The 20,673-nt window shown below is 35.5% G+C and overlaps 2 protein-coding genes across 6 annotated transcripts in view; both read right to left on the bottom strand.

The window, feature by feature from the left end:
• Positions 1-20,673, bottom strand: part of LOC112834046 (uncharacterized) — a 342,252-nt gene that overhangs the window by 247,673 nt on the left and 73,906 nt on the right. The window contains exon 4 of one of the 4 annotated variants that reach the window (XM_073891872.1): positions 103-490. The exons of 2 other annotated variants lie outside the window; for them this stretch is intronic. In XM_073891872.1, the coding sequence (XP_073747973.1) occupies positions 481-490 (10 nt within the window). In that variant the 3' untranslated portion in view covers positions 103-480. Of the gene's footprint in view, positions 1-102; positions 491-11,848; positions 12,082-20,673 lie in introns of those variants that run through there. One more of the 4 variants, XM_073891860.1, reaches the window with a different exon arrangement.
• Positions 1-20,673, bottom strand: part of NRIP1 (nuclear receptor interacting protein 1) — a 41,198-nt gene that overhangs the window by 7,510 nt on the left and 13,015 nt on the right. The gene's annotated exons all lie outside the window — the stretch shown is intronic.

The raw sequence follows: 20,673 nt of genomic DNA, 5'->3' as shown, positions 1-20,673 counted from the left end.
TGGAAATTGCTACTGGAAATCCTATAAATTAATCCATACTGCAAATCAATTAGAGAAAGTATTTTGGCATTATGTAACTGTCTTCCAAAACACACGAAGTTTCTGAATTTTCATGAGCACTTTACGCAGAGTAATATAAATGCTAAGTCTCTTTTATAGTGATGTAGCTCTATAAGGGAGCTAGAATTAGCTTTCTTATATTACTGGAAGCTTACGAAGGAACAAAAACAGATGTGCAGGAAAAAAATAAAAGAGATGCATATGACATGGACTCATCTGATGAGCTGTGTGTAGGGTTGAGTACTACAGAGCAGATTCACTTCTGATAGCATCCTTGAAACATCACACATTCCGTAAGTAATTTGTAGGATTTCTGTTTTCAAAGAAATGGAAGACTGACAAATATCTTGTAGGCCGATGCAAAGTGTGACAGTCTTAGTCATATTCATAAACACTGAAGTATAATCACAAACTTCATTTCTACCATGACCTATTAAAAACAGAAGAGAGTGATTCTCTAGATGCTGATCAAGTCTATCAGAGGTTTAATGTATCCATTTTTAAACCTTCACTCATTTGCTCTATGTAGAAATTTTAATGTGAGGTCCATTCCTAACAGATGAAGAAGACAGACAGGTTATGGGTGAACCTGTAACTCTAAGTTTCTAAGATGTTCCTCATAGAGAATACTCTTTTCCCCACCCATGCTATTTCTTTTTGTGTGACTTCGCTATCAGTATAAAGTATAAATAAATTAAACTATTATATGTGACTTGAAAAAATTTTATGATCCTAAAATAAAAATCATTAATTTAGAAAAATGTGTTAAGGTACTTATACCAATTTTTAGTTTAGAAAATGTGGTTACCATAATATGTATAAATATAACTATGTGTATACATAGGCAATCACATCACCCTCTAGAAAAATGGGCAGGAAACAAGTTTAGAATTGACCTGATGGGAAGATGAATAATTGCTTCCAGAAAATTCTAAGTCCATGTGGTTATTTTTCATTAATTTTTTTGAAAAAAATTGTATAAACAGCACCATTATGAATCAGGGAGGAAAGACCTTCTTTTAACAGGAAACCTGTTTTTTTTTAAATAAGATGAATCTGTAAATCAAAGGCTGTATTTCCCGAGGTGCTGCTTCAGGAGGCACTCAGTGGCAATACCTACCAACGTGCTAGCAAAAAATGAAATGCTGAAAAAAGTAGGAATTCTGAGACTACTTAAGGCTTGAAGTCACTCAGATCCTACAAGTAAAAGCTCTTCAGGGAATTGAGTGAGCCAAATTTCTTCAGATAACTTCCCTCTCTTTCCTTTAAATAACTGAAGCAGGAGAAATCATTAACAATCCCCTCCTACCTTTCCCAAATCTTGCCTTTTCACATTTCTAGAATAAAGAATAGAACTTAATTGAGAAATTTAGGAAAAAAACTAAAGGAGACAAGGTGATTGGATACAGTACAGCTCCCTGAGACTACAGATATTAGGGTATAATGTAAAATATTACCATCACCTAATAAATAGACTTCTTAAAGTTAAAATTTAGAGTCAGTATTAGCCTGACTCATTTTCTTTTAGCAAAAAGACAACCACATTTTTTTTGAATCACCGACATACACAGTTGGCTTCCTTTTTAATTTTATATACATATTACTTAAGAATGTTGCCAGCTGCTTAACACTACTTGAGTATATTTGGTTAAAAATATCTAAATGTCAACATACTATTAAGAATTAGGCCTCCTGAGAGATTGGCAAGCAGTATATTTTAAAACTGGAATATTTTACAAAATACTGTGATTTAATGCCTTGTCAGTGGATCTACTTGCACGTTCAAAACTTCGACAATGATTTTATTAGAGCCTGTGTCTATTTAAAGATACTCAACGGGGCGCCTAGGTGGCTCAGTTGGTTAAGCGACTGCCTTCGGCTCAGGTCATGATCCTGGAGTCCCAGGATCGAGTCCCACATCCGCTTCTCCCTCTGACCCTCTTCCCTCTCATGCTCTTTATCTCTCATTCTCTCCCTCTCAAATAAAAAAAAAAAAAAAAAAATCTTAAAAAAAAAAATAAAGGTACTCAACGGTCTCCTCATAAACACAATAAGGAAGAGACTTCACTTATATGGCATACACTTGCTAAGTGATTTTGCAAAGGGAACAGAATCATCCACAACATTTGGTTTATGGGGGGTAAAAGAAAACAGAGAATAAAAGTAAGGAGGGGGCAGGGAAAAAAAAGGTAGAAAAAATTACAAATGAACAAATGAAATAAGTTTTGTAACTCTCATGAGATTTTTTCTTTTTTAAAGATTTATTTATTTATTTATTTATTTGACAGAGAGAGACACAGTAAGAGAGGGAACACAAGCAGGGGGCGTGGGAGAGGGAGAAGCAGGCTTCCCGCTGAGCAGGGAGCCCGATGTGGGGCTCGATCCCAGGACCCTGGGACCATGACCTGAGTCGAAGGCAGACGCTTAACGACTGAGCAACCCAGGTGACCCACTCTCATCAGATTTTATAAGAAAAATTTTAGTTTAGAAACTAAAATAGGTTATATTAATATCCTATCTTTAAACATTAGGTTGGTAGGTATGGCAGGCAAAGCGGAGAAAGATTTAACGAACCCGAAAAATACATATATATGAAGGAGAAAAAAATAAAACCTGATTGAACAATATTTGTTCCCACTCAGTTGTCATTTTTATAAGGTGGTTCCATAAAATTTTTAGAAAAACTGATTTTAACAAAAAGTTTAGTGTAACCTTTAATAATATATTAAGAGGTGACTTAATCTTGATTTTAGATTTATCATTGTAAATCAAAATCAGCTCTGTAATTTTAATGGGTTTGTTTAACCCTCAGTATACCAAGAAAAACAGGCATCACCATTACCATCTGGGTCCAACAAACATTTTAATATTTAAGTCAATTTATGAATAATTAACAAAGAAAGAATGAAGGGATAAAATAAAGCATCAGAATTTTAAGAATTTACACAATTTACACCAAGCCCATTCTTAATTCCTTATCTTCCTAGTTTTGAAAGATAATGGGCAACTGACAGCTCATCAACTGTCATGCCAGAACCTGGAAACATCCTTTAAGTACCAATTCCAGATTGGTACATGTCTAAGAGGTAAGCATTATCATCACCTCTGGGTCTTCTTTTTGTACTTGTATAATTCAAAATGTGTTACTTTGGAAAACTCTGACAGCTCATAATTATGCTGAAGAGAGGAAAGAAATCTTCCTTGTTCCATAATTGCAAAATATATATTTTTTATTTTTAGATTTACTAACACCAATTATAAAGATCAACCCAATGGATTATTTCATATCCGTGTCTCTGTTTTCCTCCAATCTCTTTTATTACACACCAGCCTTCAAAATTTGCCCTTATGAACCATTTCAAATAAATTTGGATGTGCCAACATCATAAAAGAAAGGATACTGTCCTATTTCCTTTGAGCAAAACAGGACAGCTGAGGTTCTTGTCACAAAATAGTGAGTGATGCAGCCCTTCTTATTGAGCAACTGACTAGATGAAAGAAATACTGTATTTCCTTTTTGTCTTTAGAACTATATTGTTATGGGAACAATGTGAGTTGAGGGGTGTATTAACTAACTTTATTATAGTAATCATTTTGTTATATATGTGCATATCAAATCATCACACTGTAGACCTTAAACTCTCACAATGTTACTTGTCATTTATACCTCAATAAACCTGGAAAAAAATAAAAGAACTATAATGTTGAACTATATTGTTCACTCATTGATTCCTGAGTTTGAAAAAATTCGTTTACGATGTTGTCATCTGAAGACAACAGTCAGAGATGTTGCTTATAAGGTCAATGTCACCATCATCATGTCTAGAGTGCTACTATCATTCTCTTGCAGTCATCCTCTGATTCATCTAATTGAAGCATCTTCCTATGCCAGCTTTCTTTTCTTTGATGTTACAGATGGAAAATGAAAAATACTGAATTCTCTACTGTGTTTACTAAAAACTTAAAACAGACTAGGAAGACTACAAAGACAGTGTCTCCAGACTTTTTAAACATTCATGAAAAATGATATAGAATTAATGGGCTATGCAATAAGGAAATTGAAGATTATATAATGATGACCTATTTCACTACTGCATCACCCTTCTAGGCACTTCCATTATTTTCTCTTTGCTTATTCTTTTTAGTATTTGGCACAGTTGGAAATAAATAATGAATTAATTATCAAGATCAGAAAATGGCAAAATACTTAATGATATAGGAAAATTAAGATCACTAAGGTTCCATAATGTATTTTTGATTTACAAAAGGTTCCATTGGGCACATATAGTAATAGCAAGATAACTGTTCTTTTCCTACTAAAAACACATTGATTAAAACTTTTAAAACGAATAAAAGTCATGTAGTATAATCCTTCCTACTAGTTAGAAATATTTAAAAAAAAAAAAAAAAAGGTTTCAAAAACTAACACCAGGTCCAAAGAACCCTGCTTCAGAGTATATCAAGGGTTAATGCATTTCATGACAATTTAATAAAGTTCGTGTACAACTGTTATAATGTTAAAATTATAAACTGAATCTTCTTTTTATTGATTTAAAATTGTTTATAAGCATGAAAATCTTTTAAATGTTATAAAATTGACATTTTACTGCTCTAGCTAGCATACAGTAAAAAAATTATTGTTAGATTTAAAAAAACAATAAAATCAAACTAAACCATTAAAGGATTCCATGGAATCTTGACCATATACATAGATTTGGGGAACGATCCAAGTTTCAACACAAAGGCTAGTTTAGTTAAATATTTAGTAAAATGCGTGAATTCAGAGTGTATTTTTTTTAAAGGTACATTTTCTTTTAAGTACCTGAAAAATATGAAATTATGTTGAAGTCTAAGTTTTTTTTTTTTTTTAGAACTTTAGTCAATAAGATAGTTGTAAATAATTTGCATGTTAACAGTTCCCAAATGGGTGTTATACTGATTCTTTGAGTAGTTAAAACTATTTTCATTGCAATGCGTTTTGCACTTTCTATTTGGAAATGGCTTATTAAGCAAAGGGAACATCTACTGAATTTTTAAACAATTTTTGAAATGGCAAAATAAAATTCTACTTGGATAAATGAAGGATGAATCTTTTTTTGTTTTTGTTTTTTTTATGAAGGATGAATCTAATAGAATTCTTGTACGTGGGACTACTTTTGGTTGACAATAAATAAACAATGAGAAAGGTCTTCCTCCAGCTGTTTTTAAGGAAAGGACTCAGTATCTTACTTAAGATCAAATTCTCCATTAGAAACACATTTCAGAGATTAAACATCTATGAAGCCACTTTGTATGGTATTTAAATTATGTCTAGTAAATACCTCATAACTTCCAACTGTTTCCATGAAATCTCTTCTACTTTCTTCTCCATTATCAAGTATACCTGTTTGAGTATTGAATTTAAAGGTATTTCTCCGATACCACTCTAATGAGCATTTTAATTTTTGGCTCTGCTTCCTCAAAATGCAAAAATACCTGAAAGTCTACTTAATTGTGATATTCAAGAATAACTCCTATTGTACAATATTACCTAATTTTCACTGTAGATTATTTTAGGGATTTTTTTACACAAAAGGCTAAGAAAAATATTAAGATGTTTCATTAAGGATTAAAAGAAAAATATCTAAGTACTAGGAAGATTCTGAAGTCCTAATTATTGAAACTTTTATTAAAGCAATACAAATTGAGGTAAATAATTTAGAAAACTCTTGGTGTTCTCTAAGGTGAAACTTTGAACGAAAGTTTTAAAAAAGTTGAAAAGGAAACAAAAATCCAAGAAAAATTTATCAAGAGGACATAACACCAAACATTTTATCCAAATGTATGAGATTAAGCTTTCCAAACAAGGGCCAATGAAAAGTTACAATACATGAAACTCAACACTAAATTTCACAGAACAGGAAAGAAAAAGTAACATTTCAGATTAAGGGTCCTGGGGGCTTCCTTAAGAAATGAAGACTATAGTGAACCCCCTATTATAAATTAAAAATTATTTTTTACCCAAGTCAACAAAAATTATAAATAAAAAAGGAGACATTACCATTACTAATACCACATATATGAAAAGGATCATAATAGGTTATTATGAACAACTATACTCCAACAAACTAGACAATCTGTAAGAAATGGGAAATTTTCTAGAAACATACAACTTACAAAGACTGAATCCAGAAAAAAAACAGAAAATCTAAATAGACAATAATTAGTAAGGAGTTTGAATTAGTACTCAAAAATCTCTCAATGAAGAAAACCCCAGGGCCTGATGGCTTCACTGGTGAATTTCACTGAACTTTGAAGAAGAATTAACACCAATCCTTTTCAAATCCTTCCAAAAAAATCAGAGGAGGGAACACTCCCAAACTCATTTTATGAGGCCAGCATTATCTGGATACCAAAACCAGAAAAAGGACACTACTACAAAACAAAACAAAACCCAAAAAACTACCAGTCAATATCCTTGATGAACACAGAGACAAAAATTCTCAATAAAATACTAGTAAACCAAATTTAGCAGCATATTAAAAGAAACATTTACCATGATCAAATGGGACTAATCCCTGAGATGCACAGATATAATTCAACACCAGCAAATCAATCAATGTGATCCATCACATTAAGGGAATGAAAGAATGATGATCATATCTCACTAGATACAGAAAAACATTTGACAAAATTCACAATTTATTTGTGACAAAAACTCTTTAACAAATTTGGCATAGAGGAAAGATCTCAACATAATAAAGGCCATATATGACAAGCCCACAGCTAACATTACATTCAATGGTGAAAAGTTGAAAGTTTTTGCTCTTAGATCAGGAATAAGACAATGGTGTCCCATCTTGCCACTCCTATTAAACATGGTACTAGAAGTCATAACTAGAGCAATCAGGCAAGAAAAAGAAATAAAAAGTATCAGAATTAGAAAGGAAGAAGCAAAAATTGTCCCTATTTGCAGATGAAATGATTTTATATATAGAAAATCCTAAAGACTCAACCAACCAAAAAACCATTAGATGTAATCAATAAATTCAGTAAGGCTGCAAGATACAAAATTAACATACAAAAATCAGTAGCATTTCTATGCACTAGCAACAAATTTTCTAAAAAGAAATCGATCCTGTTTACAATAGCATCAAAAACAAAATACTTAGAAATAAATTTAAGGAAGTGAATCATCTCTACTCTGAAAACTACACTGATAGAAAGAAGACAAATAAATGAAAAGGTATCCTATGTTCATGGATTGGAACAATTAATACTGTTAAAATGTCAATTCTTCCAAAAACCATCCATAGATTCAATGCAATCCCTATCAAGAGTCCAATAGCTTTTTTTAAATAGAAGTATAAAAAACACTTCTAAAATTTATATGGAACCATAAAAGACACCGAATAACCAAAAAAAAAAAAAAAAAAATGCTAGGAAAGAATAAACTGGAGGAAGGTGGTTTAAAGGTACAAACTTCCAGCTATACAGTAAGTAAGTCCTAGGGATGTAAGATGTAACATGCAGCATGATGATTACAGCTAACACTGCTGTATGCTGTCTAGGAAAGTTAAGAGAGTAAATCCTAAGAGTTTTCATCATGAGAAGAATTTTTTTTTCCTTTCTTCTTTTTTTTTTAAATTGTATTTATATGAGAAGATGGGAGTTAGCAAAATCTATTGTGGTAATCATTTCACAATATACATAAATCAAGCCACTATGCTGTACACTTTAAACTTATAGTAATGTATGTCAATTATTTCTCAAACTTGAAAAACAAAAGAATTCTAAGTATTTGTAAACATTTGGAAAACTGAGCTATTTTGTCTAAAAAACTGTAAATATCATTTGTTACTCTCTTAATTATTGTAACTATTGTTTTATTAAAACTAAATCTAACAGACTGACCACCACTACAATAGAAGCATAATAAATCAGTGACAGAAATGGGAAAAAGTCAGTTTTTGAAAAAAAATTAAGAAAAAAAAAATAAAAGAAACATTCAATTGCTGCCTTTTCAAGGAGAATAACAAGGGCATGGTAAAAGGGGAAGCCTGAAATTTCATTTCTTAGAATATATTTCTTATTGAAGAAAAGGAATATTCGTTAATGTCCTTTGATATAATTTGAATTCCAAGATAGTACTTTTCTTTGCAGTATTATCGTTATCAAAAGATGGATGTATGGTTGTACAATTTGATGGGTGCCAGGAAAATAAACTTATCTAAAAATATTTTGCTCAACTGGGGGTCTCAACATTAAATTAGAACATAAGAGCTTTTTGCCCTCTCCCAGGGGTTCTCACTTGAGATGTAAATAGTCTTCTAAGATTGGTAACAGAAGCCCCTGACACTGTAGTGAGTAAACTGCCTGCCCAGATGCTCTCCATTGCAGCCCAAGGGACTTACATATTTTTGCCCAAGGCCAAATTTGCTCCTAACTTCCAGGTCCATCAGCTTTAACTTGCTGTCAGCTGCTTCCACAGGAGTAAAACAGTGTCACTCACATACCCTATTAAAAGCGACTCACTAGGACACACTAGTGTTTGACCTACTCAAGTGTTCAATAGAAGGACATGTATCTGAAGACCTCTTCAACTCTAAAATTTTATTTCTGTGATTCCAAGTAATTTATCAAATTGTAGTTGATAAAATGATAATAAGCATTTTAATCAGAAAGATGACAATGCTATCATAAAGTTGTGGAAATAGTCCTGACCAATATGCGTTATAGTCTTTTTAGTGAATTCTGAGGGAAGGAAGTGATTTTCAAACAGCCATACACCCTGCCCATCCAATACCCCCCAAATTACTTATCTTCACTGCTTTCTTTAAGGGGGGGGAGGGTCAAGGAATTTCAAACAAATGTTTATTTAAAAGCTAAATATGAGCTAATAATCAAACTGGAGCTTTGGCTTATCTCACAATGACTACATACCAAATAAAGTGCAACAGTAAAGATTTAGGATCCTTGATAACATAGATGAATGCATATGAGAGAGAGGACAATTATTTGTCCTGGCAACAGAAACAAATATCCCCTATAACTGATATAGCAAAATAAAGAAGAGCTTCTTTGTTCTGAAGGCTGATACATACTCAGAAGGCTTATGTATATGACTCAGATTCAATAAAATCTACTATCCATTTTACTCTGCCTCTACAGTTTATAAAAAAAATTAATTTTAAATAGAAATGAAGATGAAAAAGTTGGGTATTTTTAAGTTAAAAAAGGCTCACAGAATGAAAGATGCTAGAGAAAGAGCTCAATTGCCCAACAATTTCTATTCCAAAAATGTAATGCTTTCTTGGATGATGTGTTGCATTAGCTTGAAAACAGAATACTAGAATATTGTTAGCTAAAATGAATTCTAACTACAACTTTTAAAAATCTAGAAGAGAATCATTATATGATAAAGAATACGTATGTTTATTTAGCATTAATATTAATGTCTGTTCACTGCCTCCTACTGTTCTTGAAGAAACTACAGTTTCTCTGAAGAAACACAAAACACTCGTTAACAGATTATTTTGGGTAGCACATAAATGTGGGAAAAAAGGGTTTAAATATAAAATAAACAGAAGGTATAGGTTCTCTTAACCTTTTTCAATAGCTCTTCAAAGTAACCGGTGCTCGCTTTCTATCAGTTTTCAAGAGCATAGTATTTTCCAATCCCCACCAAAATATAAAGTATAATGGGAAATGCTGCTTTCTTCTCCTGGAATCGAGTGTTTACAGTGTGTGTATGTATATGTATATGAATATATATATGTGTACATGTACATGTGTATGTATATGCTCCGTCCTTTGAGATTGGAGCATAAATCCTATTAAACTCAACTATGGTCTCCCCAACCCGAAAACAGATTTGACATACAGATACAAGCACAAGGTCAAGGTCACAGATCAGTAAGAAAGATTACCGACAGAACTGATGTAACAGCTGGTATTTGATCAAAGCTCCTGGGGGTTTAAGTACACTTACCAGATACTCTGCATTTACTCACAGGGTACACTCTGTTTTAAAAATGTTCCCCATCTTTGAAGACAAGATCTTCACGCACTTTTTGTTATAAAGCATATTCTGCTTAAAATGTTGCATTCATCACAGAACACGAGAAGAAACTTGCGTATGTGTATTTCAGAATTGTAAGTTTTTAATGTGTGTGTGTATGTGCATATGGATGCTTGCATATTAATTTGTTATTACTGATCTTTGCCATGTGACAATTTGAAATTAATTTAACTTGTAAGTCCCTGAATCATTCCATGGTCCCCCAACCCTCCATGTCTTTGTACCAGCTGAAATGGAAATTAATTGTATATTCCTTAATATCTTGGGCTACTTCTTCCCAGATACACAGATTTAACTGCTAAAAATTGGTTCAACCAGGAAAATTGTAGAATGTATCCATAGTCTTCCATAACTTCCAAATTATAAGAGAGTTTTGTTACTGACAACAGCAATAAAAGTGATTCTTAATGGAATATATTATTGAACAGTGCAATTACCTAACAAAACCATGCCTTTTGTTTTAGCTGTTCAAACAAAGTATTGAATTTATCTTAAATTACATTTATGAACCAAGGGTTATGTGATGAATGTTCTTTCTAAAAGTGTTCTGATCAAGAAATCATCATTTTTAAGGATACATAATGCTGTTGGGGTGAATTTATAATATCAAAGCCTTCCTTGTTAAATCAAGTATCACCTGCTATAGCTTTATATAATTTGCAAATTATGATAATGTGTAAATGTTCTCAATTATCAGATTTTCATTTTACAAAATTATTTTTGATATTTAAACAGGTTTAAATGAAAATACCAGAATTGTACTATCCTAGAAAGACTGGGGTTTCTCTCAGGGGTGCCTGGGTGGCTCAGTTGGTTAAGCGGCTGTCTTTGGCTCAGGTCATGATCCCAGGGTCCTGGGATCGAGCCCTGCATCGGGCTCCCTGCTCAGCGGGAAGCCTGCTTCTCCCTCTCCCTCTGCCTGCCTCTCTGCCTACTTGTGCTCTCTCTCTCTGTCAAATAAATAAATAAAATGTTAAAAAAAAAAAACAACTGGGGTTTCTCAGTAACAAAGTAAAAAGAAAAAAAATATGTATTAAATTAAATACCACAAAAAGTGGAACTTCCTGTACTAGGCAGAAAAAGAATGCGGGTATAGTAAAATTACTAGTAATGGATACTAATTTGTATATCAAAATTTGATCACAAGAATCTATTGACATTTATTGTCTTTTAAAACAAATAGAGTTCCTTATAAAATACACGATTAAAGTCTATTTGGAGGAATCATTTATCAATTAATTAACCACTTAATCAATTAACATTCTTCTTTATGTGCTGCCTGGATGAAAGTGCTGCTTTGCCATGAAAGGTCCATGAACTCTGACTTGATTTTCCAAAAATGGTAAATAAACACCACAATATCATTCTTGCCCGTACTGGCCCAGAATACAAGGCTTTCCAGATTGAAGGTTTTAGTCAGCCTGAGGCCGAGAAACACCACTGCAGACACGATCCCTGGGCAGACATAATGACAGTATCCGTAAAAAGGTGGCGTCAATAACCTGACAGGTCCCACCCCAGGGGATTAATAAACAAAAACGAGAGTATGCACAATGTACCTGGAGAATTTCTGTCTTTAAATATTGAAGGGGAACATTAAAATATGTTCTTCAACTAGGAAGATGAAGCCACTGGCCTACCATCTGTCAAAAGGCTGTTTATTTAAATGGTTTCATTTTTATTGAAGAAACTGCCACCCATACTTCCCCCTGATCTGTCTTTTGCTCATCTGGGCACGTAAGCAAATGTTTGCAGTAACAATCTCAGTGACTTTGGCAGTCACCACCAATTTGAGCCCCAGCTCTGCTGCTCTCCAGGTCTTGGGTCTGTTCAGTCCGTTCAGGGACAGCCTGCTTGTGGCCCTTGCTGGGGCACCTGACACTCAGACATGAATACAGACCTAGGTGAGGCGGGGGGGGGGGGGGCGCAGGAAGGAGGCTTTAGAAGGGGCTCCTCTTGAGCTGGAGAAGAAACGTGGACAGCAGTTAATAGAAGTCAGGGCTTCTGACTGAAATCCTTACATCAATATTTCCTACTATTTATTTGCTTTGTTGTTTTGGTCCTTTTCATGCTTTCAATTATAGCATTTATACAAATAATTGGTTTTATATTTAAATTCTTGTCATTACACATGAATAAGACATAACAGTGGGAGAAATAGCGTATAGAAAGTAAAAAACCTTCTGCTCAGTGCCCTTTCCCCCATTCGCCCACACAGTCCCTACAATCATCCTCATTTCATAAAATAGATCAGACATAAAAATGCATCAGGTAATGCATTTTTAAATCATAAAATCAGCCCCATTTGCCTAAAATCAAGCTAAAGGAATAAGACATCTCTTTTATTCTGTAAGCCTCAGCGGAGGACTTACCCCTTCCTTAGACAGCCTTCCCTGAACTCCACAGGCTGAGGATGGTTTTTCATTTCTGGGACTCCACAGCACTCAGCAGACCTTTCAATCATCTCATTGCAAAATTGTATTTTGGTTTGTTTATGTCTGGTCCTCAGCTAGAGGGTACACAACTTATAGGCAAGGATTACATCTTTGTCATCCTTACATCCCAGCACCTGGCAGAGGTAGTGGTCCCAGCGGAACATGCAACAGGTCAAATTCTCGGAGCCTGAGTCTGTGGGGTAGACTGTCATAATTCTAAAGTACTTTAAGATTTAAGATGATATGGGGCGTCTGGGTGGCTCAGTGGGTTAAAAGTCTGCCTTTGGCTCGGGCCATGATCCCAGGGTCCTGGGATCGAGTCCTGCATTGGGCTCCCTGCTCAGCGGGGAGCCTGCTTCTCCCTCTGCCTGCTGCCCCACTTGTGCTCACACTAGTTCTGACAAATAAATAAATAAAATCTTAAAAAAAAAAGATTTAAGATGATATGATGCTATTTATAATGTCTGGTTTTGAATTCAAGATATCCTTTTTTTTTTCTTCACTCTGAATATAAAGTTAAAAAATGAACCGCAAAATTAAAGAGTAATAAAGTATTTTGTGCTATGCAGGAAGTTGTTTGGAAGACAGTGTAACTAGTATTCTGTTAGAAAAATACAACATTTAAACATTTTAGAAATATATATATGCAGAAGATTTTAGTTTTCACAAGAAGATCTTTATTTTCAACATCTGTTTCTATTAAAAAAACTGATCATAGTCATTGAAGTTCCTTTAATTAGTGTCTCCCCAGGCAAGGTTTATAAGACCTAATATACCCACGGACTTTATCCAGAATGGGAAAATGTTTCAGAATACTGGTATCATAAAGCTTTTTATCATTTTTCCCCTCTCAAACTACACACTCTATAGAAAATTGAATAAAACCTATCTAACATTAAAATATTACTTTGTTAAATTTTCATGATGTGTTAAGAAATGAAGTTAATACATTGATTTATTCCCCAAAACCAGACAAATCAAATCCTAAAAAACAGTTAAGATAAAATGGGGAAAGAAAGGCTTTATGAATTAACCTTACACTGTATCAACCACAATTGAGAAACTGTTTCTCTATCCCCATTTTAAAACTCAATCACTGAAGTAGATAATCATCATATAGTAAAGAACTTGAACGCTTTAAATTATGTGATAAAGATTAAATCAAATTGGTCAAAGCTATTTTTAGGATAATCTTTTTCATTTGAACCTTTAGAGCCTTAAGTGTGAGCTTTCATTGTGTCTGGCTCAATAAAAACAATATCCTACCAAAGTGATTCAATTAGAGTATGTAAAAGTAATCAAATTACTTTTTGAAGACCTAAACCTGAAAAACTAAAAACCAGTTCAATAAAGACAAACATCATCCAAGCAGGTCTTGAATACCGACGCAGGGAGAAACAACGTGTCACTGGGGTGCCTTTTCTACTTCTCACCCTATCTGCCTAGTGCTGTGGGTAGTGATACAAAATCAGGACATTCATTCCTCTGACCCATGCCAAAGGGGGTAAACTTCAGGTCTCTTCTTGCTTCCGGGTGTGGTGTTAAAGCTAAATAATGTTTCTCAGGTCCGAGGAGGCTAAGAAGTCACGTGGGTCCAAAAAGTATCTAACTTTGATGTAGATGGGTAAGATTTTGAAAACCCATGTTTTCTAAAATGTACAGTAAACCACTCTAATATATATTTAAAACGAAACGTATCTTACTGTATTCCAAAAGCTATTTAGTCATTTGTCTTAAAGATAATTGAACTTTCTAATCAAATTTCCTTGTCATTCACTACAAAATGTGTCATCCCCCCACCCCCTGGCACTTTATTCACTTGGATTAATGACTTCTTTTTAGAGCTAAAATGACCAACATCATAGTCTGCATAATCGTGGGAAAACAAATTTATAGAACTTGCATAAATTGGCAGTGGAGCTAATTTTCAGAAAGAGAAACCTGTTTTCCTATAATGATTCTACCACCAGCTATCATTTTCCTAAGTCTGTCTTGCAAATTGATTCTACATACACAACAGGATTAGAATTTAAAGTTTAAAAGAGAAGTGAAAGGTCATCTGCCTAACCAATCATCCCATAGAATGCTTAAACCCCTTTCGAACCTATTTGCTAACTCTGATTGTCTAGTTTTTTTTCCAAAAACCTCCAATGACCATGGACTGTCTTCCAAGGTGGTATCCTTTGGAATCAGACAGCTCTGGGTTCAATTTCTAGCTCTTCCACTTACCAAACTGTTCTTACCAATTAGCAAACTGTTTGACCTTGAGTAAGTTAACTACTCTTGAAAGTTTTATTTATAAATGTGCAAAAACCTATGTCACAGAGCCTCTGTGAGGGACAAATGTGCCAATGTTCATAGAGTGTTCAGCACAGTGCCTGGGCACAAAGCAGGCACTCAGTAAAGGTGACCCATTATTCAGAGAATTCGTTCCACATTGGCACAAGTGCAATAGCATAAAAATTCTTTCCTGCACTGGGCTATCATCTGTCTCCTTTTAGTCTGACGGCTGGTCCTTTAGAGGCCTCAGAAAACAAGGCTAATCCTTCAATTATCCCTCAAACACGAGAAAAGAGCTGCCATATTCCACTGACTAAGTCTATCACCTTGTTAAGTTCTAGGTACGATAGTTAAATTTTCATTGCTGACAGGAATCTACCAAAGGACAAACAGAAGAAGACAAATGTTCTGGGGCTCTAGTCTGTGGTGGGTGCTACAAAGATGCATTTTTTTTTTTAAGATTTTATTTATTTATTTGAGAAAGGGAGAGCAAGAGAGAGCACAAGCAGGGGGAGAGGGAGAAGCAGACTCCCTGCTGAGCAGGGAGCCTGATGGATGTGGGGCTAGAATCCAGGACCCTGAGATCATGACCTGAGCTGAAGGCAGACACTCAACCGACTGAGATACCCAGGCGCCCCAAAGATGCAATTCTTTACAAATTCCTGGCTGGCCAAAGCAGTGTCTAAAAAGGTCCTGGGAGCTTTCTGCCACAAACTGTGGACTTTTGCATTGTTTACTGTAAATTAAAAAGGCCCTGCTTTTCCCCAAGTGCTTTAAGCCATATCTCCTCCTCAAATGAAATACCAAGATATATTTCCTTCATTTCTCCTTACGGAGTTGGTTAACAATATATTACCCTCATTCACATTTTAACGAACAAAGGTACTAAAGCTAAGAGCAACTGACTGATTGGTTAAACAGGCCACTAAGTAGCTCATCCAAACCTAAGTCGGGTCTTCTGGGTTCTAGCCTTTCCTATTAGTATGTAAAACTGCCACAGAGTAGAGGAAAAGTGAATTTGGAAGCATTTGGTAAGGCAAATACATTTATATGTCTCTGAAAAGTTTGGGTTCCTTTTTCTACTCCAAAATCTTGTCTCTGCTGTCCTAAGTCTCCTGTTTTTATTAGAAAGGCCACAAAGCACAGTGGTTCAGAGAACAGTCTGTGCATTCCTGACTCTGTCTTTCATCAGCAGGTGACTCTGGTCAGTCACCTATCCATCCTGGGGCTCAGGTTCTTTAGCTGTAAAATAGGAATGACAGTATCTACCTCATAAAGCTGCTGTCAGGTTCCCAACGTTCATAAAGCTATTGTCTTAAATGAAATATGTATGTAAAACACTTAGTATAGCATCTGGTATTTTTTAAGCACTGGATTAATGTTAACTATTCTATTAGTCATGGCCATAGCACCAGACTTTTGCAAAAAAAAAAAAATAATAAAATTTTTTTTCTTCATTGCCAGTCACCGCACATAAAGAAAGCTCCTTGAGAATTGAGATTGTCTTTTGTGTTTGTATTCTTGTGCCTGTTAGATTAGAGGTTCTCAAAATTATCTGTTGAATGTTTTAACATATTCTCTATAAATCCTGGAAAGCTAAAAAAAAATACTTTGGATCTATAAAATAATTTAATAACTTAGCTAATTATAATTCTTTAATTTTGTAATATTTTATATAAGAGATGTTTCCATAAAACAAAGAGTAATTTTAGGTACAAAAGATAGCTATCATTTCTTTCTTCCCTAGACCTTTTTCTTAAAGAATCTGTTCCCAGTCCACTAAGCACAGGGGAATGTGGGAACATTGGGAGCCTGCCTAAACTGGATCAATTCATTTCTTCTCTTGGGATCTGAAATTCAATGAGATGGAAAACCTTCGTTTTGGGTTGCTTTAATGAGGTCACATGGCACAGATGACAATACTGGGCAGTCAGTCTGCTGAAAGAAAGAAATGAAGTAGGCACATGCAGAGAAGCAAAGATGAAGAAAGCAAAAGGAAGAAAGAAGAGACAGTCAGGAGTTGTTGAATGGTTTTCCAGTTTAAGGAGGTGCTACACACTCTTATCACTGGGTTCCTGAAGAGCTTACTGCATGTCTCTAGTGAATCCCCCATTCGTGAGCTCTGTTGTGTGGGCCTCTGTTCTGTGCAATCACAGCATCCTTATGATATTATAATAATACGATATAAGACAAACTGTACCTTTTATTGACAGTCTTAAAGAGCCCTGCAAATATCAACACTCTCCCTTACTTTTCCTACAGTGCCTTCACCTCATGTATGGTCTAAGAGCAACACGTTATTTCCAATTTTCAAATGGGGGAAATCTAATAACACAAAGAGGTAAATAAGTTGTCCAAGGTCACAACACTTAGAGTTTGTAGGGGCAGAGCTGATATCAGAATTTCAAGTTCTCATTCCCAAGAGCTTGAACTAACCAATAAACCAGCTGCCTCCCTTGACGGAACTAAAGTATGCCAATTATCCAAACTGTGTAGGAAACATTGACCAAAACAGGGGTTAATTGGACATTGGTTGTTTTAATTCCATAATCAGCTCTTTCCCTGAGCTACCCTGGGAGTGAATAACATATCTTTTGCAGGAATGGGAAGGAGGCCAGCACAGGCCATCTGGCTGAACATGTCCTTTCGTCAAGTTTTCCCTGCAGCTGTGTGAAACTTACTGATGTTGAAGAACTTTGCAGTTCAATTTGTTTTATCATTTTCCCCTCTACTCTATTAAATTTGAAAGTAGATAAATCTCTATTTTCATATCAGCCAAGCAGTTCAACTAACTCTGAAGTTACTGAATGTACATGAACTTATGTATTGTGTGTGTGCGTGCGTGTGTGGGCAAAGGGGATTGAAATTTTCTGACATTAAAAGTGACTTCTCATATTCAAAATGAGAGCATTTCATTTAAGCAATGGCCACTAGGAAGGAAATAAAGACTCAGTTCTTTTCATGTGCAAAGTAAAACAATATTGATCTTCCAGTCAATCAAGAAAAAAGGGAACCATGATAGAGCACACGTAGCCCCTTTCCTTGTCCATGTTCCTGACTTCTTCTACTTTGTCCTTTTGCTAAGATGACAACAAATCTGGACTGTTAAACTCAAGAGCAGTTCTTAAGACCTGAGTCAGATTCGCATCCATCAAGTGGGTTCCAATCATGATTCTAGTGCCACTAGCCAAAGGCAATATGTAAGAGTTGCTCCAGCTCTTACACGTGTAGTTTTTCCTCCCATTCCTTCTTTCTTCTTGCCTCCTCCACCTCTTCCTTCTTCTCAAGTGGTTTAGTGTCTCTTCTTTTTTCTGTTAATTCTCAAGTCTTAAATTACTTCTACTTGTTTTACTCATCAATGCTGCTGGTATTCACAACTACAACGGCTGCTGGTATTAATGGGAAAGTCATATTCTCTACGCTGGGAACTGGCTATGGGAGTGGGACAAGGTGGGTTATTAATACCTAATGCAGGTATTAATGACTAACTGTGACTCAGACTAGGGTTGTCCAAGCCCTAGATGATGAGCCTCGAACAAGGTTCAAGGCCTTGAGAACGGATGTTTGAAAAAAAGGCAAGCTTAGAGGAAATGTCTTTACCCAGTATACAATCTGGGTATTTTCTCTTAATTTGAAGGGTGAGGGCCCATGCCAGGGAATTACAGTAGGAATCAGACAAGAAGTGATAAAATCTTAAGGAAGACACTTGTATTCAAGCTATATGTGTGAGTAGATGTGGAAAATGAATTCCTAAAGTAGAACCAAGCACTAAGGGTGGGTAGATGGGTTATTTTGAAGTTGGCAAGCAAATAAAGACCAGATGGTTCTTGCTCAGAGGGCTACATAGCAAAATATTAGATAAGGGGATCTTGATTCAGCTAACCTCTACCATCTCAAGAAAAATATGCCCCTATTTCTAACAGGAAATAGGTATGGCATCTAACAGTGGGCAGCATCACACCGTGGGTGCCTGCAATCAAACTTCATTAGTGAAGTTGGGTGAGAAGCAGGGTTACCCTGGGTCAGGCAAGGCCAGGTTGGACCTAAGGGCTCCAGATGCTTCTCTTGTTTCATTCGCTGCTGTCAACTATTGGATTTCCACCTGTCTCCAATTCTTAAATAAACTGTGGTGGCTCCTGATCCTAAATTACAGCCTCGGCCAAAATGTTTTGACAATAACTGCCCAAAGGAAGAGTCAGAAATAACAATTATTTCATGGTGGGATAAATAAGAAAAGAGGCAGAAGGTTCCACTCTGACAGTTCTCCAACTACTTCTCACTCAATTCCTCCCTGCCTAGCACGTAGAATGCCTCTTCTTGGTAATAGGACCAGGGCAGGATCAACAGAGGGGGATACTGAATTTGGCCACCTGGACCAACTCCTGGAACTCTGGAGCTACAACAGACACTGAAGGGGGAAAAAAAAAGTGACCTTGTGTTATTATCTCTTTGTGCCTCACTTTACTCATTTAAAAGGAGAAGGCTCAACAAGATCCTCTTTAAGATTCTATCGTATCTCCCCAGGCTCTAGCTATTTTAGCTCCTTATTTTAAAGTTCTCCTTGAGAATGTTCTTAGTACAGCTAAGCCTAATCACTTTGCCTTTCTTTCTCTTCTCCATCTTTTAGAACTGATGCTCCTTTCAGGGGGTAAATATGTACTCCCACTCTAGATGGAATAAAATGCCTTCTCTCATCTTCTTTCTTACTCACAAAAGGGAGATTTTTTTTTTTTTTTGCAGTTGAGTTTTATAGATAATTACCATAGATATCAAAAGGAAATACAAATACTTGCATAAATGATACCAAATTTTCAAAAAGTGACTAGAATAAAGAAATAATATACTCTTCTCTGCGTATCATAATCAGAGGAAACATGGTACCCATTGCTCCATTTACTTTCCCCACAATGTACTCTAGAGCCCAGGCATGTGACTAAGATTCCCAGTATTAAAGTGGAAGAAACTATAAATATTGTCCATTTACATCTGAGATGGTAAGAAACTATATCCAGGATTCTTTTCCTTTGAGATTTTTTCCTCCTCTCCCTTACTTGCCCCATTTCTCTGACAAATGTTTCCTCCTCTATTCTGAATGTCTTACAGTACTTAAAGAAACTCAGTCTATTTTTGAAATAAATTCCAGAGGCAAGGATAACGCATAAACAACTTAACTTACAAATTCAGCTCAAGTGAGTACAGTGGTTTAGGATATACTCACAGAAATGGCTGATAAGTTTCTGTATCCATTTACATAAGAATACCATTCAAACTTTTAAAAGACTTAGTGTTTAAAAAAAAAAAAAGTCTAACCGCAAACATGGGTTTGCTATAAAATAGTTACCAAAGTTGTCTTTTAAGTACGGTGTCCCCTCACCCTCCCAAAAGATATGCACTATAGGAATACTCTCAAGAAGAGTGATACAAAGTGGGGAGTGGGTGGGGGGACTCCTTCAATATGCTAAAAACATCGGAGCGCCTGGGTGGCTCAGTTGGTTAAGCGTCTGCCTTCGGTTCAGGTCATGATCCCAGGATGATCCCAGAGTCCTGGGATCGAGCTCACCATCGGGCTGAGCTCCTGGGATCAAGCCTGCATCAGGCTCCCTGCTCAGCGGGGAGCCTGCTTCTCCCTCTTCCCTCTGCTGCTCCCCCTGCTTGTGCTTTCTCTCCGTCAAAAAAAAAAAAAAAAAATCTTAAAAAAAATACTAAAAATATCTTCAGTGTACTAAAAAAGTCCCCAAATTTAACAATATTTTTGTTCTAAAGATTTTACTCAACAGCATAAACATTATGAAGTAAAACTGGTTGGAACACAAGTCAGAATAAAAGGGCTATGTGGAG

Source organism: Callorhinus ursinus, unplaced genomic scaffold, assembly GCF_003265705.2.
Source record: "Callorhinus ursinus isolate GAN/ISIS: 27379988/994484 unplaced genomic scaffold, GSC_fseal_2.0 scaffold1, whole genome shotgun sequence".
NCBI lineage: Eukaryota > Metazoa > Chordata > Mammalia > Carnivora > Otariidae > Callorhinus > Callorhinus ursinus.
This window is presented reverse-complemented; position numbering and strand designations above follow the sequence as displayed.